General features: G+C 36.2%; 1 protein-coding gene across 1 annotated transcript in view; it reads left to right on the top strand.

Annotated features, from left to right (window-relative positions):
* Positions 1 to 27,623, top strand: part of UGGT2 (UDP-glucose glycoprotein glucosyltransferase 2) — a 184,825-nt gene that overhangs the window by 53,703 nt on the left and 103,499 nt on the right. Inside the window, exons 11-15 of the mRNA XM_058548392.1 lie at positions 6,295 to 6,386; positions 11,352 to 11,502; positions 20,302 to 20,421; positions 21,563 to 21,648; positions 22,207 to 22,342. Coding sequence (XP_058404375.1) covers positions 6,295 to 6,386; positions 11,352 to 11,502; positions 20,302 to 20,421; positions 21,563 to 21,648; positions 22,207 to 22,342 — 585 coding nt within the window. The remainder of the gene's footprint in view (positions 1 to 6,294; positions 6,387 to 11,351; positions 11,503 to 20,301; positions 20,422 to 21,562; positions 21,649 to 22,206; positions 22,343 to 27,623) is intronic.

Below are 27,623 nucleotides of genomic sequence, written 5' to 3'. Positions count from 1 at the left end.
TGTTTGTAACAAAATCATTAGATATCATTTAAAGAAAGAGATGACTGAGTGTATTACATGAAGATACAAGTTTAATAGTAATTATTGGAACAAAAGTCTAAATCTTCCCAAGTATGAAAAGAACTTAACACACACACAAAAAAAGAAAACAAACCATTTGTGAAAGACGTTTTAAAAATACATCTAGAAAGAGTAAATACAGCGTGAAAGAATGACAATTGAGGCTAACCATATCTGTGAAATCAATAAAATGGAAATAAGCTTAGCTAACATGTTAGCAAAATTTTTCAGTGTGGATCATTAGGCAGATACAATGTATGTGAAATAAAAACTCTTAAAGTAATTAAGAAATGTTAAAAACTAAAGGCTGGGCAAAGGTGTACCAGTCAAATACTGCGTTGTAGGGGTAGTGATCTTAATACCCTCAAGCTAAATTTAGGCCTAAAAACATTAATGAGCAAAAAATGGCCCTTTGTAATACTAAGGCACAATGAAAATATAGCAATTACTAATATCCTTATCTCAAAACACTGTAGCAACATTCATGAAACAAACTACTGGAGATGGAGGGAGAAAGAGAGTTTACCTCTCTAAGATTGATGAAATAGTCAAAAAATAAGTAAAGATATAGGAGACGAAACAACATTAGTAATGTGATAGGTCTTATGGATATATAACAAATTTTGTATACTGTTAATAGAGAAAATATGCCTTTTTTCAAGTTTTTATGGAGTAATAATGACAAAAAAATCCAGAAAGTAGATATTATAGAAAAAAACATTCAGTGCAATCAAACTAGAAATCAATAACAAAATCAGAAAAAAAGGGCTTATTCACTTGGAGATTAAAGGCTCTGTGTACTCTTAAGTAGAGGGGAAAATAAAATACATATCAAAATTGAAATATTTCATGATAACATTTAAAAACACAAGATATTAGAATCTTTGGGACACAAATAAAACAAAGTTCAGAGAAAAGCCTCAAATTTTTACATCAGTAAAAATGCAAGAATAAAAATAAATGAATATAGGACCTAAAAAGTTAGGAAAAGAGCAATCAAGAAAACCAAGAAAGCAGGAGAAATTAATACAGATAAAAATTAATACATTACAAGACAAAAATAGTAAAACTAAAGATTTAAAAGGGTAATATAATCAAATGAAGTTTCTGTGCGGAATGCAGGGATGGTTCAACATTGGGAAATCTATTCATATAATATCATCATTAGATCTTAGTTGTAAAGTAGTATGATCATCTCCATAGATGCTGAAAAGCATTTAAAAAAATTCAAGACCTATTCCTGATTGTAAAAAAACACTTTATAAGGGAATTGATTATACTTCCTTAATGTGATTGAAAGTGTGTGCCTGTGTATTTGTGTTTATCTCAGCTTAAAAACCAGCATCTTACTAATTAAAAAATACTAGAGGCATTGTATTATTTTATTAGTTAGTCAAGAGAAATATGTTAGAAGTATAAACATTGGGAAAAAATAAGGTGTAAGAGAATCAACTGAAAAACCAAAAAGTATAGATAGAAAGTTGTATTAGTCTGCTCAGGCTGCCGCAGACTGAGTGGCTTAAACAATAAAAATTTATTTTCCCACAGTTCTGGAGGCCATAAGTCCCAGATCATGGTTTTGGCAGATTCTGTTTCTGGTGAGAACTCTCTTCCTGGCTTATATACAGATGGCCAGCTTCTTGCTATTTCTTCACATGGCTTTTCCTCTGTGCACACGCAGTGCACCACCCTTATGACCTCATTTCACCTTAAGTACTTCCCTGAAGGCCCCATGTCCAAATACAGTCACATTGGGGTTAGGGCTTCAACATTTGAATTTAGGGGGGAACATACTTCAGTCCACAACAAAAGGTAAATAGGTTATACAATATATAAAAATCAATAGGCTCCAATAACAACTATTGAGAAGATAATAATGTAAGAAAAGGCTCCATTTGCAATAGCAACACAAACAGTATCTAGGAATAAACTAAACAAGTATAAAGCGAAAAAATTGAAACACTCTTTGAGAGCTATTGAAAAACATACATGTTCTTGTATTAGAAGATTACATGAAATCAATTCTAAGTTAATTTATGAATGTAATCAGAACCTAATAAAAATACCAACAGTTTCTTTTTTTCCTGAAACTTCATGCAATGAGTCTGAAAATTCATGTGGAAAAAATAATCCAAGAATAATAGGAATACTCTGAAAAATTAAAAGAGCAATAGGGACCTGCTCCATGTGGGTACCAGCACAGGCTGTTCATGCTGTCATGGACTGTCACTCTTTGTGCTGGCCACTAGCTGCTCCAACCCGATCAGCGCTATTGGGCCACCCACTGCCATCACCTTTTCCACGTCTCATCATTTGGAATTAGCAGTGAAACAATTTTGAAATAAGCTTTGATTTCTGAGCAAGAAAGCATGAATTTAATCAGCAAGCTAAATAATCCTGACATTGTTTATGGTCATCTTGATTAGCTGCCTCTTTCGGAGCACACTGAGAGAAAGACAGGGATGGTAATGGCTTTCAGGTTATTAATCTCGGGTAAATGTGTTTGGACTAGTAGTCCGTGTTACCCACTACCACGTGGGGTGTGTGGAAGGTCACTAAACAAACTGGAGTTCCAACCCTGGAGAAGAGGGTGGTTGTGACTGGATGGTCAGAAAATCTTGGAGTGTCTCTTGCAGTGTTACTGAACGTGGATTGGGCACATGAATGCCCTGGAAGTATGTCACTGCCACAACATCTCATCCGTACACACCAAGGAGTACAATTCCTGCAAAACATGTAAACAGTTTACACACAAAAAAGAGATAGTAGTGGTCTTTAAATATATAGAAAGATGATCTGTCTTCACTCATAAGAGAAATACAGATCGGAATTAAACTGAGACACCAGATTTTAAAAATTCAAAAATTTGATACTGCACTGTGTTGGCAAGCCTATCTTTCTTTTGTGTAAGAAAGCAGGGAAAGCAAGATATATATTTGTATGTATTAGTGTTGCGTAAAGGGACACCAGAAGGATGAGCAAGAAATTTTGAAAAAAAAATGGTTACCTCTGTGGGCCACGGATAAGGGCTGGGAGACAGAGAGGAAGGTGCCGGAACGAGCACAAGAATTCTTTGTGTGTAGATTTTTATATAGTTCTGACTTTGGACTCATGCAAAGATTCATTCAGAAGATATTAGGACTATGCTGAAGTTGTATGAGTGAATTTGGATTTGGTTTTCTTCAGGAGGCAGCTGCTTTAACTCCAAAGTATAACCAATTTCCCTTTGAAGTTCATAATTCTTATTATTTTGCTCAAAGACTGTCCAGAATCTACTTTTGGTGATTTTAAATTCAGTGTCAATCCAATGTGTCTGTTATTGTTTACTGTAAGAACTGTTAAATTATAATCCATAGCATTTTTTGTTTGGGGGGAAAAATGGAGATATGGTCAGGTGGTCCGGTAACTTTTTTTTTTTTTTTTGCTTCAGCAATGTGAAACAGATTGTTTCAATTCAATAATTACATAATAAACCAAATGCAGATATTCAAATACAAAACCCAAATAAAAGATTACACCTAATCCAAATAAAAGCTTATGCCTTTTCTAATTATGTAAACTAATTACTTAGAATGTGTGAAAATTTTAGTTTTAGAGAAATTCCCTAGATTAGAATATCCTCTCCAAAAGTTTTTCTGTAAAACTTTTTTTTTTAGAATCTTTTCTCTCATCACTCATCCTGAAAAAAACAAAAAACAAAAAACCCTCCTATATTAAGATTTACATCTGATTTGACTTCAAATTTTAAGTTCAGAATGCACCTAGTATCAGCTTAGCGACCTCCAGACATGTTTATAAACCAGTTTACCATTATGAAGCTCAACCAGTCTTCTGAGATCCAATCAGTTGGAGTTTTTTTTAGCTTCAGGTAATGGCCCACCTCCATTGGTCGTTAAAGGGGTACACTGCAATACATTATTCTGTCTTTTTTTGAATGAGGTCATATTTCTCTACAGGGATTTGTATCTGCTTCTGCTCAAAGCCTGAGAGCTCTCCCATCTTAATTCCACTTTAAATAAAAAGCCTGTATATATTTTTTGGACCTTAAAAATAGTGTGAAATCAAGCTTCAAAGTCATATGAAGCTAAACCAGATGCCATGAGTTGTTATGGAAGATTTGTTCTTCCTCCACCAAGAACCACGGTGAGATCGGCAAGTGTCTGTGCTATTTCTGCAGGGCATTTTGTTTTCTAGGTCACCTTTTCATTTTGAGTGTAGCACTTATTTGTGTGCACAAGAGTATCTCTGACTCTACTCCCTGCCCCGTGTGGGCCCCAAGCTTTGCCTCCTGCTGAGACTGGCCCTTAAAAACCCAAGCTTTAGGCCACCTAGGAAGCCCGAGAGATTTCCTCAGGACAGAGCCCTCAGTGTTTGTTACATCCTTGGACTTGTATTCCCACTTCTTCTCTGCCCTTAGACGAAGTCTTTACTTTTAAAAGCTGAATCATTCATTTAGAGGGCATTGTTAATGTTTTAATCTAGCGTTTTTGATGTTTTCTACATTTTAGTAGGAGGATTTCAGGTTCTCTGGTTCATCATATAGCTAGAAACTTTATTCTTACCTCTTGATTTGAGAAACACTGCCTTAAATCTGCCTTAAATTATACACTCAGGGTAATTTGCCAGGATTTAAGACTGCTCTTCTGAGGGGTAGGAGAAAGAATTTGTCAGCACCAGTCTCTAGTAGACTGACAGTATTTCAGCAATCAAGTTCACTGAGTTCGATTTATTACCCTTTTTTGAGCATCTTCTTTGTTCAAGGCACTGTGCCTGGCATAGACATTCTTGAGGCAATTAGCAATTTAGTGTGGGTCTGAGTGCTTGATATGCTTTCTACTTAGAGTGGAGGTGCCTAAAATGATGAAGTGCTGGAGAGAGCTTGAGACAGTGTGTATGATGGTTCAATGCAAGTTTGGGGAAAATTGGCAGTGAATTCACTAGGCATCTGTAGATTTTGAAGTTAGAATGCAGATTTCTTAGACTAAGTAACTATTTGATCAAAAGGCACAGAAATAGCTGAAGACAAATCAAAATTTTACCTGTGAACCTTCAAAGTTTCTCATATTAAGGTTTAATCTCTTGCCAGTATTCTGTAGTAATCAAGTGGAAATATTTTCTATCCTGTTCCTCCCCTCCCTTCTCTGTATGTATCTCACCTGTCATGGTGAGTGATAACCATACAGAAAAATTCACCTCTGTCAAGCTTTCTCTGAATGTCTTCAAGTTAGTTGCATCATCTGCCTGTCCAGAATAATTTATACACATCTCTATTAGGTCACTTATCATGTGATGTTATTGAAATACACTATTTTAAAATTGTTTTTCCTTCTAAACCAATTTGCCTACCCAGATAATAGTAATGATAAAAGCTTCATTTGTGAGTATTGTATATGTGACTAAACTCAGGTATATATTACATTTAAACTTTATAACAAACTTGTGAGATAGATATGAGTACTCCATTTTACAGATGAGGAAACTGAGACTTATGGAAGCTAAGTAAATTTGCCCAAATCTTACTACTAGTAAGTAGCAAGACACTAGGATTTAAAGCAGATCTAACTCCCTCACCACCGTCTTAATAACTAAGCTGTACTGGCAAGGACATTACCTTTTAACTTTTGTTACTGCTCCGGCGGGCACTCGGGAAGTCTTTACTGAATGGAAAGACAGTGAACGTTGAAACACTGCTTTAATGGAATCCTTTATGGAGGGACCTCCAAATATTTACACATACACCTAAGTTTTGAGTCCAAGGGATATCAAGGATATCAAGGAAAGTGCCAACTATCAAATTCTAAGTGTGCACGCACATACACACACACACACACGCAATATAAAATGTAGTAGGCATGCAATCCTTGTAGCATTAGAACTTTAATATCACATATTGCAAAATCAAAATATTCAGGTGTTTGTGTCTCTAACCTATCGTAAGAGTCCTATCACTTAGACGAGGGGTGGGCAGACTACTGCCCACCTATAGGCCAAATCTGGCCTGCCACCTGTTTTTATAAATAAATGTTTTGTTGAAACATAGTCATGCCCGTGTGTTTACATATTGTCTGTGGCTGCTTTCATGCTACAAGAGCAGAGCTGACTGGTTGCAAGAGAGATGATATGGCTGGCAAAGCGTAAAATATAGACTGTCTGACTGCAGAAAGTTTGCCGACTCCTGACATGGGTAACTATTGTTATGTGACTTGGTTAACTCTTTTTCTGCTCTATTTCAAGAATCTTCACTATAGATTCGAAATTCAGCCAGGCGATGCTTGCTTATTTATAAATGGACTTCGTGTTGATATGGATACTTATGATCCTTTTAGGTAAGTATTGAATTTTGAATTATTGATACAAACTAACTATGGTTTATATAGAGGTAAATATTGTCCTGAAGTTGGTATTTGTCAAAATGCAAATAATCACTTTAAAGGTAAAGTAAATAAATGTTTCTGATTGTGCAAAACAACTCTATTTTGGTAGAATACTCTCTTAAGTCTTAGAATGTCAAAACTGGGAGAGACCTTGAGACATTTGTTCAGATGTGAAACTGAAGTTCCTGAATCTTAGACCTGGTACTTATCCCGTTGTTTGAAACTGTCTTTCATTGAATAGTAGGTTTATTCTTTAGTGGGAAGTGCCTTGGGACTGGACTGAGCAGCCAGGGAGCTCTCCCCTCCAGAAAGGAACTGAAAGGAACACGAGATGTTTCCCTAGAAGAAAGAAATCAACAGGAAGAATTTAAAGTACTTGTATCTGTCAGAAAAGAAATTTGAAGTTATAGAAGGCAGGGTGCTATCTATTTCCTTATGTCAAAAAAAAAATCTTCAAAACTGCTCTAGGGCAGAATTAGAAAGTCTTTTATTTATCATGGCCATTGGCCCATAAATTAAAGGCATGGGCCGAACAGAAGAGAAATCTAATTGAATTTATTTTACTTTTAAAGAGAAGCATAAAGCTACTTTAAAAATTAATATTTAGGGGCCAGTCCTGTGGCTTAGTGGTTGAAGTTCAGTGCATTCTGCTTCAGTGGCCCGGGTCAACAGGTTCAGATCCCCATTGCAGACTTGTCAGCCAGGCTGTGGCGGCCACCCACATAGGAAATAGAGGAAGATTGGCAAAGATGTTAGCTCAGGGCTAATCTTCCTCAAGCAAAAAAAGAGGAGGATTGGCAGTGGATGTTAGAGGAAATCTTCCTCAGCAAAAACAATAAATAAATAATATTTAGAATATAAGATAAATTTAGTAAACAATACTTTAGTTCAGATATTCAGTTTTAATTCAATTGAATGTACTTTGTATATTGTATATTTTAACTTAATTAAATGTTTATTTTATTTTAAGTTTGGAAATATATAGGAAAATACAGGAAAGATTGAGAAGTAGAGTAGTTCAGTTGGGGGTTTTCTCTTTATTTAGTTGAATTCTTGGACCTAGTGTTGGAGAAATGATAACCTAAGATAGATATATATGATAAGTACTACACATAGAAAGGGTAAAGCAGTTGTTAGCTCCTGGTCTGTAGACTTTAGAGGGACAAAAATTATATCTGTGCTAAGAAAAAGTGAACACGGGTTTAAAAGAGAGAGTGAAATGGTATGTAGATTTTGGAAAGTTTTCTGTGGCAGTGTATGGGGAAATTTTCATAGCAGGAACTTTTTGACAGGTAATTTAGAAGGCTGTAGGTTATTCAGGAAATACAACCCCCTTGGCTCCTCCATCTGGTAATTAGTCATCAGCAGGATGTGTGATACATTTTTGTTCTTCATTGATGTGATCACTAGTTGCAGCTACTATAATTCCCGTAAAGGATGAAAAGAAAGTATGTGAGGATATTTATATCTTTTGACATTTTTAGCACAAAATAAACAAAGAGGTTCTCAGAAAAAGATCAGAACATGTAGAATAAAATCAGTGTGAAGAGATTGATGAATGGAAGAAAATGATGCAGGAGAGGGGAGGAGGGAAAATGTCATATTACTGAAGTTACACCTGGATCGAGGGAGAGGTCCTGTGCAACTGGTACTTCAGAATTGTCCGCTTGGGGAAGAAAGTGAGTGGGTAATTATTCTGCACTTCCTTCCTGTCTCCTGTCTCTCCTTGCGTTTTTGGGTTGTGGTGATACCATGCCCCATGGCCTAGCCCTTCTTCCTCTGATCCTGGAAGTAGTGGGAGGAGCCACAGGCTCCCTGGGTCAGGTCAGCATTGGTTCAGTCAAGACTGTGCCAAGCCTACATCTAGTCCCCAAAGGAGGCCAAGACAGTGGGAGGGGGGCAGTGACCGGGGAGAAAGACGGGTAGGACTAAGTAAATTTGGGGAGTTCCGTAAATGATGTCTTATATATCTACTTTAGAGCTGCTAACATCTTTGTCTCTAAGCAGTCACCTTAGCCACAGACTTGACCGGACAGAAACTGGTACAAATTGAATATTACTCATTTTGTTAGTTTGTTAGTTTGTCTGTTCCTACTTAAGTGTCACTACAGTATTACTACCAGAAAGAAAGAATAACAAAGGGGTCTTGATATCCCCACTTCTGTAGTTTTTTCTGTATCTTAATAAAGTTATCTGGCTCAGAATTCTTTTGAGCTCTTGATAAATATGTATTTGTAATGCAAGCAACATTAAAATTCAATATTAGAAAATCAATTCACTATTAAAATTCAATTCAGTAAATATCTGAGTGCCTACTATGCTATAGAAACTGCTAGCTATTGGGGATAGTGGTGAACAAGACAGAAATAAGTGAAATTTACAGTCTAATGGGATAACTGATATTAAATAAATAATTCGAGTGTGATAAGGTTTATAGAAAAGAAAGTGCAGTGCTTTAGCAGTGTATCACTCCAGAGATTTAAACTAGTTCTTGATGAAACATGGGGACAGTGGATATCAGATCTTTTCAAGGAAGTGATATTTAAGCTAAGACTTAAAGGATGAATCAGGCAAAGTGAAGATTGAAGATTCTTCAAGCATGGCATATGTGAGAAAATGAAGAGTCTAGTATGGCCAGACTGTGGGATGAGGAGGAGCTGGAAGAAGCTGAGGTCACACGGGTGGGCAAGGATCAGATTGTGGAACATGGTTTTGGATTTTGGCCTTTTATCTGAAGGGCAGGAGAAGCCAGTGAAGGGTTCTAAGCAAATCTAAAGATAGTAACTATTTAAAAGAGAAGCATGAGAAATGATTTTAATTATTTCAAAATTCATAGATACAAGGAAATTTCCTGATAAATTAACCTGGCATATTAAAGAACTGGTTTTTTGAAATCAGTATCCAAAATTCAAGATTTGAGAAGAGCTAGGAAGAAACTAATGCTTGTTGAGGAGCAACTGTGCGCCCAGTAGTAAATTATTTTATTCCTAATACCTTATGAAGTGATTATTACTATTCTCTTTTTATAGATGGGGAAACGCAGACTCAGAGAGATCTCACGCAGATAGGGACACAGCTAGCAAATAATAGGATTTGAAATCTCATGCCCTTTCCAGTGTACCATGTAACTCCACCTAGCTTTTCTGTTGGTGGGTTTCCTTAGAAGCTAGGTTGAGATAACAAAGATGAGAGTTACAAGACCTCTGGGGAATATTAAAATTCTATTACACAAAAAAATCAATAAACGTCATATAATTTTTAAAATGGAGAAAACATCGGCAAAGCAATCCAAAATTCTTGTTTTACAAATGAGAAAATTTAGACTAAAGGGGTTAAGAATTTCAAGAAGCCACATGTGACGTAGTGTTAAAGCCTAGATTAAATCTTATTATTAGATTGGTAATTTGTGATATTTAAGCTAGTGCTCTTTATCACACTCATCTCCTAATAGGTCTGGAGGCTGGTAAAAAGTTTGCTTTGTAAAGCAGTGGTCAAAACTGTCTAGGATACAGAGGTGTACAGCTGAAGTCATACAGGCCAGCTTGAAATACTTATGAGACAGCTTTCTTAAGAGTTCAGATATTAGCTCTCTACTTTTGTGTGTGTGTGTGTGTGTGTGTGTGAGGAAGATTAACCCTGAGCTAACATCTGTTGCCAATCCTCCTCTTTTTGCTGAGGAAGATTGGCCTTGAGCTAACATCCGTGCCCATTTTCCTCTACTTTATATGTGGGACGCCTGCCACAGCATGGCTTGATAAGCAGTGCGTAGATCCGCACCCGGGCTCCGAACCTGCGAACCCCAGGGCACCGAAGCGGAGCGTGCGAACTTAAACCACTACACCACCGGGCTAGCCCCTAGATCTCTACTTTTTAAATGGAGATCTCTATAATCCTCCCTGAGCACTGTATTTTGCTTTATTCTGATTCTATTCATTTCTGAAAGGCGAAATAATTTTCATGACTCAATTTTTTAATGAAGCACTTAGGTTGAATATTATAAGTGTGAATTTTAACACTTGGTTTCAAAAAGTAATAAAATTTCTCCTTGCCTAGTAAATTTTTACCTTTTCAGACATTTTTACCTTTTACTACAGTCCATAAAGCCTTATCTTTACAGATACAGGGAAGCACTGCATTCCTATAGCACTCATATCCCAGCTCTGAGACTCCACTAGATGAGGGACCTGGGCAGGAGACTTCACCTGTCTGAGCCTCAGGTGCAGCATTTGAACTTCCTGAGGTGGTCATGAGACTCGGAGGAACTCTGTTTGAAAAGTACTTGACGCTTACCTGGCACACAGTACAAGCTTGATAGTAGTTTGAAGAGTCAAATTGCACACACATTTTGTCAATAGGGTAATTTTTGACGATGTTTTTATTTTTAGCAGTAACACTTTCTGTCATGTTTGAGCTATCACATTATTATATAAGTAGAAATTTTAATATGTATTCTAAACAGATGTGAAATTTCATGCTTTAATGAGGCTTCCTCTGTATTAAAATTGTATATTTTAGATCATGTTTCATCTTGTTTTTGTAGAAGATTTACCAAAAGAGTGACCTAATACATTTTTCCCTTCATTTTTGGCTTGCTCAGGGGTGAGCATATCCTCACTTTTTTGGCAAGGAATATAATAAAGATAACTTGTTTTATCTTTTAAATAGTAAGATTTTGTTACCACTAAAAGAACAAAACAAAACAAAAAAACCTCAATATAGGTTTACCCTGGATAACTAATTAGAAGAACTTCTTGTCTTATTTGTTAATGAGTTTAATTTCATAATATATTTTCTTGCTATTAATGAAAATACCAATGAAACTTGATTCTAATGCTCTGAGAAAGCTATAAACTTTAAAGGATTTTTTTTTTAATTTTGGCAAGTTGGAATAAAACATTTCTTTTCTTTTAACCAAAGTCTTTTGGATACGCTGAAACTAGAAGGAAAAATGATGAATGGCCTTCACAATCTTGGGATCAACGGAGAAGATATGAGCAAATTTTTAAAATTAAATTCACATGTTTGGGACTCTACTTATGCATTAGACATTAGGCATTCTTCTATAATGGTAAGTGCTCATGTAATTCCTTGTTTAAATCCTTTAGTAGATATAAGACTTAACATAAAACCAAGTACTGGCGGGCTTTAGAATAAATTTAAGTATTTTGAAATAGGTTGTAGGAGGAGCCAGTGAGAAGAAAAAGTAAAAATATAGACTCATCCCCTCTCACTCTTGGACTTCTTTCCCCCTCCTTGTGTTCTCTGTATTCCCTCGCAAGAACACCTACTTACTCTCTTTAAGTATCTTTCCATTAAATATGAAAACAAAGCAAACAAGAACAACAAAGTAATCACATGAACAACAGCAATAATGAAACACAAAATAGTTAAAATCTGAGGATATAGGACTACCACCTTAATATAATGAAAGTCTTGCCTAGACAACTTGCAGCGGCCTGCTAACATTCTGGTCTATGTGTTACAGCCTGAGTAAATTCTTCAAAATCCGATCACATCGCTCTCCCTTGCCTAAAGCATAAAAACAGTCCTTCCTGTGGCCTGTGAAGCTGTAAATGGCCTAGTCCCTTTTTTCATTTCTTAGACTGTGAAATATTCTTTTCACCATATCCCTTATCTCTTGCTTGGAAAGCAATTTTTCCTCCCTCTATCCAGTCAGTTCCTACTTCTTTTTTTCAGAGTTAAGCTCCAAACAATACTTCCTGAGAGAAGCTTTTCCTAACTATCCAGATTAGGTGATTTTTTCATGTAGAGACGTACCTCGGAGATATTGCAGGTTTAGTTCCAGGCCACCACAAAAAAGTGAATATCACAGTAAATCAAGTCCCACAGATTTTTTGATTTCCTAATGCATATAAAAGTTATGTTTACACTATAGTCTATTAAGTGTTCATAGCATTATGTCTAAAAAAATAATGTACATACCTTAATTTAAAAATACTTTATGGCTAAAAACTGCTAACCATCATCTGAGCCTTCAGCAAGTCATAATGTTTTTGTTGGTGGAGGGTCTTAGCTTGCTGTTGATGGCCGCTGACTGATCAGGGTGTGCTTGGTGAAGATTAGAGTGGCTGTGGCAATTTCTTAAGATAAAACAACAATGAAGTTTGCATCAATTGACTCTTCCTTTCACAATTTCTCCGTAGCATTTGATGCTATTTGATAGTATTTTACCTACAGTAGAACTTCTTTCAAAATTGGAGCCAGTCCTCTCACACTCTGCCACTGCTTTATCAACTAAGTTTATGTAATATTCTAGATCTTTTGTTGTCATTTCAACAATCTTCATCAGGAGTAGATTCCATCTCAAGAAACCACTTTCTTTGCTCATCCAGAAGAAGCAACTCTTCATCTGTTAAAGTTTTATCATGAGATTGCAGCAATTAAGTGAGGTCTTCAGGCTCCACTTCTAATTCTAGTTCTCTTGCTATTTCCACCACATCCGCACTTACTTCTTCCACTTAAGTCTTGAAGCCTCAAAGTCATCCATGAGGGTTGGAATTAATTACTGTTGATATTTTGGCCTCTTCTCACGAATCACAAATGTTCTTAATGGCATCTAGAATGGTGAATGCTTTTCAGAAGGTTTTCAAATGATTTTGCCCAGATCCATCAGAGGAATCACTGGCTATGGCAGCTGTAGCCTTACAAAGTGTATTTCTTAAATAATAAGAGTTGAGAGTCAAAATTACTCCTTGATCCATGGGCTGCAGAATGGATGTTGTGTTAGCAGGCATGAAAACAACATTAATCTCATTGTACATCTCCATTAGAGCTCTTGGGTGACCAGGTGGATTGTCAGTAAGCAGTAATATTTTGAAAGGAATCTTTTTCTGAGCAGCAGTTCTCAACAGTTGGCTCACAATATTCGGTAAACCATGTTGTAAACAGATGTGCTGTCAGCCAGGGTTGTGGTTCCATTTATAGAGCACAGGTAGAGTAGCTTTAGCATAATTCTTAAGGGTCCTAGGATTTTTGGAGTGGTGAATGAGCATGGGCTTCAACTTAAAGTCACTAGCTGCATTAGCTCCTAATAAGAGAGTCAGCCTGTCCTTTGAAGCCAGGCATTAACTTCTCTCTAGCTATGCAAGTCCTAGATGGCATCTTCTCCCATTATAAGGCTGTTTTATCTACATTGAAAATCTGTTGTTCAGTGTAAACACCTGATTAATTATCTTAGCTAGATCTTCTGGATAACTTGGTGTAGCTTCTACATCAGCACTTGCTTCTTTACCTTCCTTACTAAGGACATGCCTTCCTCACTAAAATTAATCATTTCTAGCTTTTGACTTAAAGTGAGAGATGTGCAACTCTTCCTTTCACTTCAATACTTAGAGGCCATCATAGGGTTATTAATTGGCATAATTTCTATATTGTTGTGTCTCAGGGAATAGGGAGGCTCAAGGAGAGAGAGAGGAGAACAGCTGGTCAGTGGAGTAGTCAGAACACACACATTTGTTGATTAAGTTCACCGTCTTATATGGGCGTGGTTCATGGCACCCCAAAACAATTACAATAGTAGCATCAAAGACCACTGATCACAGGTCACCATAACAAATACAGTAATAATGAAAAAGTTTGAAATATTGCAAGAATTACCAGGATGTGACACAGAGACACAAAGTGAGCAAACGCGGTTGGAAAAGTGGCACCAATAGACTCAGTCAACACAGAGTTGCCCCAAACCTTCAATTTGTAAAAAACACAATGTCTGCAAAGCGCAATAAAGCAAAGTGCTATAAAATGAGATATGCCTGTACATATTGTGTCAAGGAGTCCCTGAGATTACCCTCAGGTTCGGTGATTTGCTAAAAGGATTCAAAAGGCCCAGAAGTTGATATACTCATGGTTACGTTTTATTAGAGCAAAAGAATACAAGCAATATCAGCAGAGGGAGAACGGGCATGGGGTGAAGTCCAGAGGAAACTAGATGCAAGTTTCCAAGAATTCGCTCCTAGTGGAGTTGTCCAGGACATGCTTCATTCAACATGTGACGATACGTGCAAAGAGCTACCTGCTAGGGAAGCTCACTTGAGCCCGGGGGTCCAGGGGTTTGAAAAGGGGTCTGTCATATAGGCATGTAATGGCTATGTGACTTGTCTGAGTCACTAAGGCTCCAGACCCTCAGAGGAGAAGCGGGTGTTCATCATAAATCATATGGTTTGTATAAACTCTACAAACTGCTGCAGCATGCGGCAAGGCCCTGAGCATGCAAAAAGCCTTTATCAATCAGAACATTCCAAGAGCTCAATTCCCAGGAGCCAATCTGCAGAACCTCTGTCACAAAAACAGACCCTTCTTGGGAATGTGCAAGGTGTGAGCAACCAAGGCCTGCTGAGTTAACACTTTCTCACACACACACGTGTGTATGTGTATATATACGTATTTATTATATGTGATAGAACTACCAATCTCTCCATATACTTAGCACAGTTATAATTTTACATTTATCCTCTGATTCTCTGATGGCTTTGTTTCTTACTAGACTATATAAAACTTCTTTAAGGTAGGAATTTTACCCACTTTTTTCTCTCACCGTTATATCCCTGGTTTTAGTAGGAAGTCAATAAATATAAATATTCCTTGAATGAATAAGTAAATATTTATCTCAAACCAACATAAAACATAACTTTTAACAATGAAAATCTGGGAGCATTCCAGTTACAACATAATCAATATAAGTATGTCCATATCACCATTATGATTTAACATTATTATAATAAGTATAACTATTAGAAATGAGAAAATAAAAATATTGCATGACATAAAGATTATGTAACTAAAACTCCCCAAGGAAAGCCATTATAATTAATAAGAGATTTTAGTAAAGTGAGTTTGAAGTGACAGTAAACAGATCAAAAGCTTTTTTCCCAAAAACCTTTTGGAAGACATAATGATTTATTAATAATAACATAAAAATTTAAATACCTTGATAATATCTTAATAACTTCTACGTAATAAAATAATCTTAATAACTAGTAATAAAAACTGCAACGTAACTGAGGAGATATAAAAGGATAAAAGGACACATGGAAAGAGAGTGTTAATTGGCCTAGCCTTTTAAAAAATTATGGCTGTTTTACCCTTACAGTGCTCATATACTTTGCTCTGGTAATTTTGCTGGCAACTACCATAAAGAAATAGTAGGAAATGGGGAACAATTTTTATATCCAAAGCTATGATCATCACTGCATGTTGTTAAAACAAATAAAATAGAAATGAATTAGGTTCTATGACAGAGAAATGTTATAAATTGTATATCCACATAATCAAGTATTATTCAGCCATTAAAATTATGTTTATGAATATCTTTTAATAACCAGGGACAATGGCTGTGTTCTCATGTTAAATAAAAAATAGAAAGTTATATGATACTATCATGTGAAAAGATGGACAGAGGATCAGAAGGAAATATATCAAAATGTTATTAAGGGATGATGTGGTTTAATGGGTAGTTGGGTTTTTTCCTTCATGCTTTTCTGTAAATTCCAAATTTTTAACAGTGGATATGTATTACTTATCAGAAAAAAAAAGTTTTTAAGGGAAAAAAACTGTAACCTCTTTAAATGTCTTGCTAATTGTTTCCTATAAAAATTTAGGGGATTCCTTCTGAAGTATCTCAGTTATTACAGTTACTTTTATCCTACCTGACAGCCTTTCCACTTATAAATTCAGTCCACCCTCTAAGAATCGTAGAACGATAACAGCAGCAAAGAAATGCCGTATTCCCTGAATATCAAAGACCTCAGACTCAGGAAAAATCACATAAGTTATTAGCTGCCATTGATATTTTCTAGAACACTAAGTGACTTGTTATAAATGTTTATTGTAACTGTTTTTTACTACTCTTTAGACTATGTTCTCTCATTGGCTAGATTTTACCTTTACTTGGATTTTTTTGTGTGTGTGTGAGGAAGATTAGCCCTGAGCTAACATCTGTTGCCAATCCTCCTCTTTTTGCTGAGGAAGATTGGCCCTGGGCTAACATCCATGCCTGTCTTCCTCTCCTTTATATGGGACGCCACCACAACATGGCTTGACAAACAGCGCATTGGTGCGCACCCAGGATCCAAACCTGTGAACCCCGGGCCACTGAAGCAGAGCGTGCACACTTAACTGCTACACCACCGGGCTGGCCCCCACTTGGATATCTTTAAGCCTAATAATGGAGTCTTTTCTAAAAATGTTTTATCAGAAAAAAGAATGACCATCTTGGTAATCATAATACTTTGTGCCTTTTAAGTATTTATCTTTTTTAGCCTTTGTAGAAGAATGCTGGAAGTGTGAGTCACACTGAGAAGATGAGGGAAGTAATTTTCAAGGCTATTCTGGACATAAGAAACAGATCTATAAAGCAACTTTGCAGCTCCATTTATAAAATAACATCCTGGTCCTCTAAGTTAAATGACAGTAGAGGACAGTCACTCGTGGGGTGGAGCAGCCCTGATGCTGTTCCCACTGCCCCCACCCTCCTCAGAGTCACATTTCCCTGGGCTGAAATCTCCTACTGTGGTGCTCCTATAAAGTCTCCTGCTCTCTTCCCCAACTCTTGGACACCTTCAGGAGGCGTTCTTTTCCAAGGAACTTCTGTCTGACAGTGTCACAAAGTAATTTTTTATTGAATTAAAATATATGTAATATAGGATATGCTCTTTTAACCATTTTAAGTGTGTAATTCAGTGTCATTAAGTACATTCACAAGGTTGTACAACCATCACCATTATCCATTTCCAGAACTTTTCATCATTCCTAACAGTAGATATAAAGGCCGGAGTTAGGACTAACAGGACCAGTGAGGTAGATGATTGGAATGTCAACGCCAGTTCTGCATGCAGCTTGTGAGGCCGCTCTTCCAGCTGTTGATGCTTCTGTAGGTTTGCTTGAGACTAAAGAGAGGGCACTTAGGTCTCTCTGGGCCTATTCGTTGTGATTTCCGGTGTTGTTTCAGTAGTTCTCCAAATAGATCAGGCTATTATCTCGATTAGTTTACCCAACACCCATGTTATAAATAAGGCTATAAATAGCTTTCTAACTTTATTATTTGTGATGAGAATCACGCAGGGCACTAGTTTCAAATGGAGAGTCCCAGGGCCTGTTCTGAGATTCTGATTTAGTAGGTCTGAAGTAGGGCCAAGGAATCCACATTTTAAATAAACACCTCCAGCTGTTTTGATCCACATTAAAAGTGACTCTACTGCCAATCATTAATCAAGTTCAGTGGGACTGATACATAAAGCATAAGGCCAGTTTCTCACTTAAAGCAAGAAATATAACTGACCACTGAGGGGATCAGATAGTCACATCCTCTACTTGGTGCCTTCTCCTCCTCTGGCCTGGGATCCCCATAGAAGAACAATTAACTAATCTAGACACTGCTGACTGAGTCTACAGAGATTTCCAGTTCACAGGGGGTTCCTGCCGTATTGTGAGGATCTTTAGAACTGTTCCCGTTACCCTCACATCTTGGCAAGAATTACGACAGAAGCATAAACAAGATACACTGCTCCCGACTTTTGCAGGGAGGCCAAAGTTCTCCCTTCGATCTCTGTACTACCCAGGCAAATTATAGTGGAAATAAGCTAATCCCAGATCCCCATCCCACTTGTTAACCACTAACATAGAAATTGTTGCAACTGTCCACCGTTATCCCTCCGCAGATGCCTTAGGGACATCTTAAGTATGGCTAGAATTGAGTTAACGTCCTCTCTACTTTCCTGTCCTCTCTGCTGGAAAAGCCTACTTCTGTTAGAGCCTAATATCTCAGTGCTGATATGGTGTTCCTTTATGAAAGGCATGAATTATCCTAGATTCCTCCCTCTTACTCATCCCTCTTTGTGTGTGTCTCTTGATTCTGACTTCTCTCTAAAGTCACTGCCTCTGACTTAGTTAAGCACTAAAAATGCACATCTAACTTACTGCGAAAGCCTCCTAATTTCTTCAAGCATTGCTTTGTCCCATTCTTTCTCTCCTCCAGAACTTTCAGTGTCATGTGTGTTAGACCTTTTGCCTGTGTCGCTCATCTCTCTTACACTGTTTCAATTTTGCATAATCTTTTTCTCTAGCACATTAGTTAATATATATTCTATTGATCTGTTATTCAGTCTACTAATCCCTGTCTCTTCTTCCAGTCTGTAATTAAACTTGCCTAATAAGTTCTTTTTTTTTTTTTTTTTTTTGTTGAGAAAGACCGGCTCTGAGCTAACATCTATTGCCAGTCCTCCTCCTTTTTTTTTTTTTCCCCCCAAAGCCCCAGTAGATAGTTGTATGTCATAGTTGCACATCCTTCTAGTTGCTGTATGTGGGACGCAGCCTCAGCATGGCCGGAGAAGCAGTGCGTCGATGTGTGCCCGGGATCCGAACCCGGGCCGCCAGTAGTGGAGCGTGTGCACTTAACCGCTAAGCCACGGAGCCGGCCCCCTAATAAGTTTTTACTGTTGTTAATTACAGACGCGGTTTTTAAATTCTAGAATGTCCTTGTGGTTATTTTGTTAATAGATTTTCATTCTCTGTTAAAATTTTCCATCTTTCCATGTATTTTTGTTCTTTTAATAATATATATTGGTAGTTATTTTAAAGTTTTTGCTCAAGTCCCTTTCTATTGTGTTTTTTCTCTTGCATTTTATGTGGTTCTTTTCTTTTTGCGTGACAGTTTTTGATAAAAGCCAGAAATTGCTGATGAAAAGTTATAGCAGCAAAGAGTCGGAAGGTTTGTTCTGGCAGTCCAAGTAGAGGTGCTCACTTGATTCTGTTGAGGGCTTGTTTTTAGGCTTTGTGTGAACTCTTCTATTTTGTCTCTTACTCCTAAGGTCTGGCTCTACTGGGTCTCAAATGACAGTACAGTGTCAGTACTCAAATGACAGTACAGTGTTTAGCAAAGTCCCTTCACCTTGAACTCTGACCTGTGTCTCCTCAGTACCGTGTTATGGCTGCAGCTTCAACCTCCCAGGTTCTGTTTTCTCCTGGCATTTTGGGGAGGGTGTTGCCATGTGTATGTGCGGTTTAGCAGTCAGCAAATGAGAGGAATTTGTGTGGTGCTGCTTTGGTTTCTTCCTTGCAGTTTCCTCTCCCCTTAGTTCCCCCTTGCCTCACACCCCACTGCTTTGGCAACCCTAACTTGGACTTCTCTCTCCAGCCCAATATGACTGTCCCTTTCTATTTGAGTTCTCTTCCTCCAGGCTGCACTTTGGAAAATGCCCCCAGGGACAGCGTTGAGGAGAATGTGGAGCTTGCCTCTGACACCTCCTGGTCTCAAGGGTTGTAGCTCCTCAGTCCTTGACTCTTGGTTGACCCCACCTCCATGCCTCTGAACAGTGCCTTATATGTTTCTCCGGCTTTCATCATTGTTTCAGGCGGGAGGGTTAGTCTAACATAGTTCATTCCATCTTGATTAGAGGTAAACGTCCAACGTGTCGGTTTTATAATATAACTTTTATAACTTTTATATTTTATTTTCCTTATGTCCAAGCCTTTAAATTTGAGAGGGGAAGTGGAGGGCCTCATTACCTTCTATACTGCTGATAATTAAGATAAATACTTATCTCTTGTAAATGGTTTATAGAGAGTAATTTTTATACAATTTTATTTTTTAATATGAAAAACAAACATGAGTAAAAGGAGTCAGTTGTTTTAGGGGAAAGGCTTAATGTAAAAGGCCACGGTGATATAAAATTGTTGTTCATAGTGTGTCCCTTAATTTAAAGTATATTCAACTGGCTTCCTGTATTTAATCAGAAATATAGAAAATCTTTGTATATTTTCACTTGTCGTTTGATAGAGTGAAATCTGGCTTTGAAAATGATTTAAGTATTATCTTAATATAGCTTTTACAGATTTGTGGATTCTTTTCTAGTGGATTAATGACTTAGAAAATGATAATTTGTATGTTACGTGGCCTGCAAGTTGCCAGGAGCTTCTGAAGCCAATATTCCCTGGAGGTATACCTTCCATAAGGCGTAATTTTCATAATTTGGTGAGTTTTGTATTTTGGCATTTTGTATACATCTTTTATAAAGATATCAACATTGTTTTTGGATTACCCTTGTTCTTGGTAAATAGGCATCTGAGTAATAAGGAAGGAAATATTTGTCTGATGCAACAAGCTTGAGGTGGCATGGCTGGCCTGGTTATCAAAAGCTAGCAATGTCACATAATCTGCCTCTTATTATTTAGCCCTCATGTACTTTTATAATACCAATATTAAGTTGATGGGTTACTTTTACATTTTCTGAAAGGAATTTATGATCTAACTTTTCTTCCTTCTTTATTACAAAGAACTAATGATGAAAGTTTAGTACATTTCAGGGAAAAATACAAAAATACCACTTTATCATCTATGCATATAAGTTCATTATTACAATATTAAACAACCTTATAGAACTTTGAAATATGGAGAAACACCTAGGGCTTTATTTTTTCACATAGGAAGTGAATATTTTATTTCCTACACCAACCTAGAGCAAACAGTTATGTTAATGCTATTTTTTGTTGGTCAGAATTTAATTTCTATTTCTTTTTTAAAAAAATTTATCACAAGGGGCCGGCCCGGTGGTGCAAGTGGTTAGGTGTGTGTGCTCCGCTGCGGCGGCCCGGGGTTTGCCAGTTCAGATCCCGGGTGCGCACCAACGCACCGCTTGGCATCCCATATAAAGTAGAGAGAGATGGGCACGGATGTTGGCCCAGGGCTGGTCTTCCTCAGCAAAAAAAAAAAAAAAAAAAAGAGGAGTGTTGGCAGATGTTTGCGCAGGGCTGATCTGCCTCACACACACAAAAAAAATTTATCACAAAAAATCCAGTGAAAATTTATAATAACGTATTTCACTTCTTGTAAAAAACATTTCCTTTGTGCTGGGCTTCAAAAAGAAAAGTAATCTCTCTTTAAATTCTATGTATTATTATACTTGGATGTGGCGCCTTTAGAAATTCCTCATAAACTATGAAATTCTTTCTTATATGCATACCTCAAAATTCTTTAGAATTGCTAGACATTTCTAAAAAAATTGTACCCTGAATTTCATACTTTTAGCTATAGAAATTAGACTAACCTTGAATTTTATGAAAATTCTAAAATGTTAAAACAAAATTGTGATTATAGATTATCTACTTTCTTTTAGGTTCTGTTTGTTGATCCTGCTCAAGAATATACCTTGGATTTTATAAAACTTGCCAAACTTTTCTATTATCATAAAACTCCTCTTAGGTAATTGTCAATTTATAACATTAAATTGTCAACTGAAGGAAATCCAGTGATGTTCATGTTGTGTTACATGGAATATTAATATGGAATTCAAAGCATTGGTTGTCTCTAATACCTGACACAACATAGCTGTGTGTTGTGAAGTATCATATACTTTTATAATAGACTCTGTTAATCAAAGCTGCTTGGTAATCTTGTTTAGCCTGTTACCTTCCTGAGAGAATGATCTGATCACTTTGGGTACTTAAAGATGGATCTGTTTCCCTGTGGTTAAAAGTACACTTTACCTTTTTTTTTTTTTTTTTTTCCCTGGTAAAACAGATCATTTGATAATGTCACCACTAGAGAGAGTTTGACATTTTGGAGGAATCCAGTAGCTATGAGGATTTTGGTGAATAGGCATTACAAATCAAACCTTTTCAAGTAATAATATTCCCCTTTCGCCCATCTGCTAACACATTTCCTCCATCTAGATGTTGTAGTCTAATAATGTTTAAAAGTCGTGGTTTATTGTGGTTTAAGAGGTAGTTGTGACATTCCTTATTCATCTTCTTTTCCCAGAATTGGTTTTGTGTTCATTGTTAATACAGATGATGAAGTTGACGGAACAAAGGATGCTGGAGTTGCTTTTTGGCGAGCTTTCAACTATATTGCAGAAGAACATGATGCATCACAAGCATTTGTTTCCATGCTAAAAGTGAGTTTATACACTAGGTATAATTTCTTTAGAGTGTATACTGGGTTTTTTTTTTTCTGTATTACTACAATTATTATTATTTATTTTAACATTTCAAAGTTTATAAAAACTATTGTGGGAATTAATACAGATGATGAATTTGATTCTTGCAGCTCCCAACTGAAGCACAAAGTATTGTCCCCAATATAAATTAGGCAACTGGGGCTCTGCCAAAATATATGAATTTACTTAGGTTTACCCAGCCAATAAAGGAATTTAAATTGTATTTGTAAGTTTAGAGGAAAACATATTAATAGAAATGATTAGTCAGGGAAGAATTCTCGAACTAGGTCTTGGATAAAATGAACAGAAAAGATTATTGCAAAGTTAAATATTCTAAATGACAAAGTATATAAACACTTCCTAGAGAATTTCAAAGGAGGAGGAGATCACAACAGCAAATTGGTGTGGAAATGGTAAGGTTGAGACTGAGTCTGACAAAGAGATTGTGTAAGAAAAGTCAGAAATTGGTAAGAACCTGATTAAGGAAGTACAAGAGATAGGAAGATTATTTCATAGTTGAGGTTTTGAAACTCTATTATAACTCATCATGGAAATATAAATGTATTAAAGAACTATATTGTTATTATTAAGAAAGTCAAGTTATAGCTTAAAAAAGTAATTTCTGTTCATTTATATATTCATTGGTCTTTAGCCTGTCAACCATTATTATAAGAAGGAATGGTTCTTCTTCAAACTGAGAACAAAATTACCAAAGCAGTGTAAATTTCCTCCCCTATTTCCGTGGCTCCCAGGAGAACCACTAAATGCTTCACTGTCCTGGGGTATAGAAACTATACCTCCGTGACTTGGGGATACATTTTAATCTGTAAAATAGTGCAGTGGAATACATGTCAATATTGGATTTCAGTCTATTAGTTTTACTAATTGATTAGTGTAAGAGTTTATAAGGGATTTAGTCAAATTGACATATCTTTTATTAATGTCCAGCTACCTTATTATAAAAGGATCAGTATGATGTTCAAAATTAAGAAACTTGAAGACTTTCCGAAATTATCTTACCTAAGTTATCTTAGTTATCTCTATTGAATCTCTATTCTGTAAGCATTTTGTATCAGACATTAATTTGCATGTGATGGCATATTAGTCACTTGCCTTTTGAATTATCTACTATGATGTTCAGCACAGTACTATAATCTCTTGGAAAACCAAATTACACTTAAAACCATAGGATTCAGTACAAAGCAGCATAAAAGTAAGTATTGAATATGTGCCACAGCCTATAAGTTGTGCTAAGCAATTAGAAGAAGAAGGAGAGGAAAAAATAAATGAGGAAGGAGTGTTTAGAGAAGGATATTAGAATCCCCTAGGGTCTGGAGTGTGAGAATATTGGTGGTTATTCAAACTACATATGCTATGACCCCCAAATTTTTGTATCTCATAGAAAAGTAAAACATTATTGAGCTAACATCCTTTATATGACTTAGTTTCACTAATTGAGAATAATTTGAGCAAAATCTAGTCTTTTAGTAAAATTCATGAATTATAAAATCTCTTTAGTAGTGTTTCATTACTTTCAATGAGCAAATTATTTTATCTAAATTAAATAATTTGAAAATACAGCCTCAGGAGAGAGGAGGAATATCATGGAAGGCCAAAATCATAATAAAAGTATCTAAAAATTATTGAAATGTGATAGAGAATTATAGTACAGTGCAATATTTGTAGTAAAATAATCTGACTTTGTTTCTCAGTTCTGCTGCACAGTGACTATACAAACTTACAAGTAATTTGATTTTTTCTCCCTACCTTACTAAGATTAAGACAAAAAAATGTATGTTACGTACTTAATGAATTTTTGATGAATACATGTTTGAGAATTTAAAAGCACTGTAAGATTTTAACTTTTGGCCATGATGGAGAAACTGACAACAGATTAGCCATCCCACAATAAGCAATTATAAAACTGGACAAAGTACATGAAATAAGTCTGTTTTCAGACGTTCAACAAGAGGTAACATAAACTATGATCTTTGCAAAAAGATGTGTCTTTGAATATATAAAGATATTCACAGATAAAGAATGAGAGAATTCTTTGCTGCGTCAGAAGAAATACTAAAGTAAATCCTTTAGGCTGAAAGGAAATTTCGCTAGATGGTAACTCAGATGCACAGGAGGAAATGAAATGACAACAGTAAATAAAATGTAAATATATGAGTAGATATAGAAGGCTGTATGAATATATTTTTCTCTTCTCTTCTTTAAATCACTCAAGATTGAGTAAAACATAAATCCTAATTTATATAGATGTAATACATATGACAGTAATTGTACAAAGGAGCAGAAGATGAAATGGATCTGTTTTGGAATTTAAATTCTATATTTTGGGGCCGGCCTGGTGGCTCAAGTGGTTAAAGTGTGTGCGCTCCACTGCGGCAGCCCGGAGTTCGCTGGTTCAGGTCCCGGGCGCGCACCAATGTGCTGCTTGTCAAGCCATGCTGTGGCGGCGTCCCATATAAAGTGGAGGAAGATGGGCATGGATGTTAGCCCAGGGCCAGTCTTCCTCAGCAAAAAGAGGAGGATTGGCAGATGTTAGCTCAGGGCTGATCTTGCTCAAAAAAAAAAAAAAAATTCTATATTTTGTCAATATTAAGTTAGGATTAATAGGAAGTAGGTTGTGGTAATTCCTGATGAATATTTTAATTCCTGGAGTAACCACAAAGAAAATAAGTTTAAAAAAAAGCTTTAAAATCAAAAGAAGCATTGAAATGGTACACTAAGAGATATCTATTAAGCACAAAGAAAGCAGTAAAGGAAGAAGCAATGACCAAAAGACACACGTGATATGTAGAAAACAAATAACAAAATGGCACAAGTTAATCCAACCGTATCAGTAATTAAGTATGAGTAAATTAAACTTAAACATACTAGAAGAATGGATGTAAAAAGATGGAAAATTATACACAAGAAAAATATTCAACAATATAGAAGAAATAGATCAATTCCTAGAAACATACAACCTACCAAAACTGAATCATGAAGAAACAGAAAATGTGAACACACCAATTACTAGTAAGGAGATTGAATCAGGAATGAAAAACCTCCCAACAAACAAAAGTCTAGGACCAGATGGCTTCACTAGTGAATTCTACCAAACAATTAAAGAAGAATTAACACCAGTTCTTCTCAGACTCTTCCAAAAAATAGAAGGGGAGGCAACACTTTCAAATTTATTTTATAAGGCCAGCATTACCCTGATATCCAAGCCAGACAAGGACACCATAAGAAATGAAAATTACAGGCCAATATCCCTGATGAACATAGATGCAAAAATCCTCAACAAAATCTTAGCAAACTGAATTCAACAGTACATTAAAAGGATCATACACGATCAAGTGAGATTTATTCCTGGGCTGCAAGCATGGTTCAACATCCACAAATCAGTAAAGGTGATATACCACATTAACAAAATGAAGGATTAAATGATATGATCTTCTCAATAGATGCAGAAAAAGAATTTGATAAAATTCAACATCCTTTCGTGATAAAAACTGTCAACAAATTGGGTATAGAAGGAATGTACCTCAATGTAATAAAAGCCGTACATGAAAAGCCCACAGTTAACATCATAATCAATAGTGAGAAGCTGAGAGCTTTTCCTCTAAGATCATGAACAACACAAGGGTGCCCACTCTAACCACTCTTATTCAACATGATACTTGAAGTCCTAGCCAGAGATTTAGGTGAGAACAATAAATAAAAGGCATCCAAATCAGAAAGGAAGAAGTAAAATTGTCTTTGCACACGACACAATCTCATACATAGAAAACCCTAAAGACTCCACCAAAAATCTGTTACAACTAATAAACAAATTCCATAAAGTGGCAAGATAGAAAAAATCAGTTACATTTCTGTACACTAACAAAAAACTATCAGAGAAATTAAGTAAACAATCCCATTTACAGTAGCATCAAAAAGAATAAAGTACTTAAATTTTAAGGAGGTGAAAGATCTTTTCACTGAAAATTATAAAACACTGGTGAAAGAAATTAAAGAAGAGGCAAATAAATGGAAAGATATTCTGTGTTTATGGATTACAGAATTAATATTGTTAAATTGTCCATACTACAGGATTCAATGCAATCTACAGATTCAATGCAATCTCTATTAAAATTCCAGTAGCATCAGAAATAGAAAAAACAATCCTAAAATTTATGTGGAACCACAAAAATCCTGGAATAGCCAAGGCAATCTTGAGAAAGAAGAACAAAGCTGGAGGCATCACAATTCCTGATTTCAATCTACTTATTACAAAGCTATAGTAATCAAAACAGTATGGTACTGGCACAAAAACAGACACACATCAATGGAGCAGAATCAAGAATCCAGAAATAAATCCATGCATATATGGTCAACTAATTTGCAACAAGGGAACCAAGAATACACAATGGGGAAAGGATAGTTTCTTCAATAAATGGTGTTGGGACAACTGAATATCCACATGCAGAATGATGAAACTGGACCCCTATACCATACACAAAAATAAGCTCAAATTACAGATTAAAGAGTTGAACGTAAGACCTGAAACTGTAAAGAAGCTTTCCTTAAAGAAAATATAGGGGGTAAACTCCTTGATGTTGATCTTGGCCATTTTTTTTTTATTTGACAGCATAATCAAAGGCAACAAATGCAAAAATAAAATGGTTCTATATCTAACTAAAATGCTACTGCACAGCAAAGGAAACCATTAAGAAAATGAAATGGGAACCTATGGAATGGAAGAAAATATTTGCAAACCACATATCCAATCAGGGGTTATTATCCACCAAAATATACAAGGAATTCATACAACTCAATAGCAAAAAAAAAATAAATAACTCAATTAAAAAATGAAGAGGCCAGCCCGGTGGTGTAGTGGTTAAGTTCACGCACTCTGCTTCAGCGGCCTGGGGTTTGTGGGTTTGGATCCCAGGTGTGGACCTATACACTGCTCATCAAGCCATGCTGTGGTGGCATCCCACATACAAAACAGAGGAAGACTGGCACAGATGTTAGCTCAGGGTGAATCTTCCTCAAGCAAAAAGAGGAAGATTGGCGAGATGTTAGCTCAGGGCCAATTTTCTTCACCCACAAAAAAAAAAAAAAAGAGCAAAGGACCTGAATAGACATCTTTCCAAAGAAGATGTACAGATGGCCAACAGATACTCAAAAAGGTACTCAACGTAATTAATCATCAGGGAAATGCAAATCAAAACCACAAGGAGATATCACCTCACACTTA

The sequence above is a fragment of the Diceros bicornis genome, chromosome 9, assembly GCF_020826845.1.
Source record: "Diceros bicornis minor isolate mBicDic1 chromosome 9, mDicBic1.mat.cur, whole genome shotgun sequence".
In the NCBI taxonomy this organism is placed as follows: domain Eukaryota; kingdom Metazoa; phylum Chordata; class Mammalia; order Perissodactyla; family Rhinocerotidae; genus Diceros; species Diceros bicornis.
This window is presented reverse-complemented; position numbering and strand designations above follow the sequence as displayed.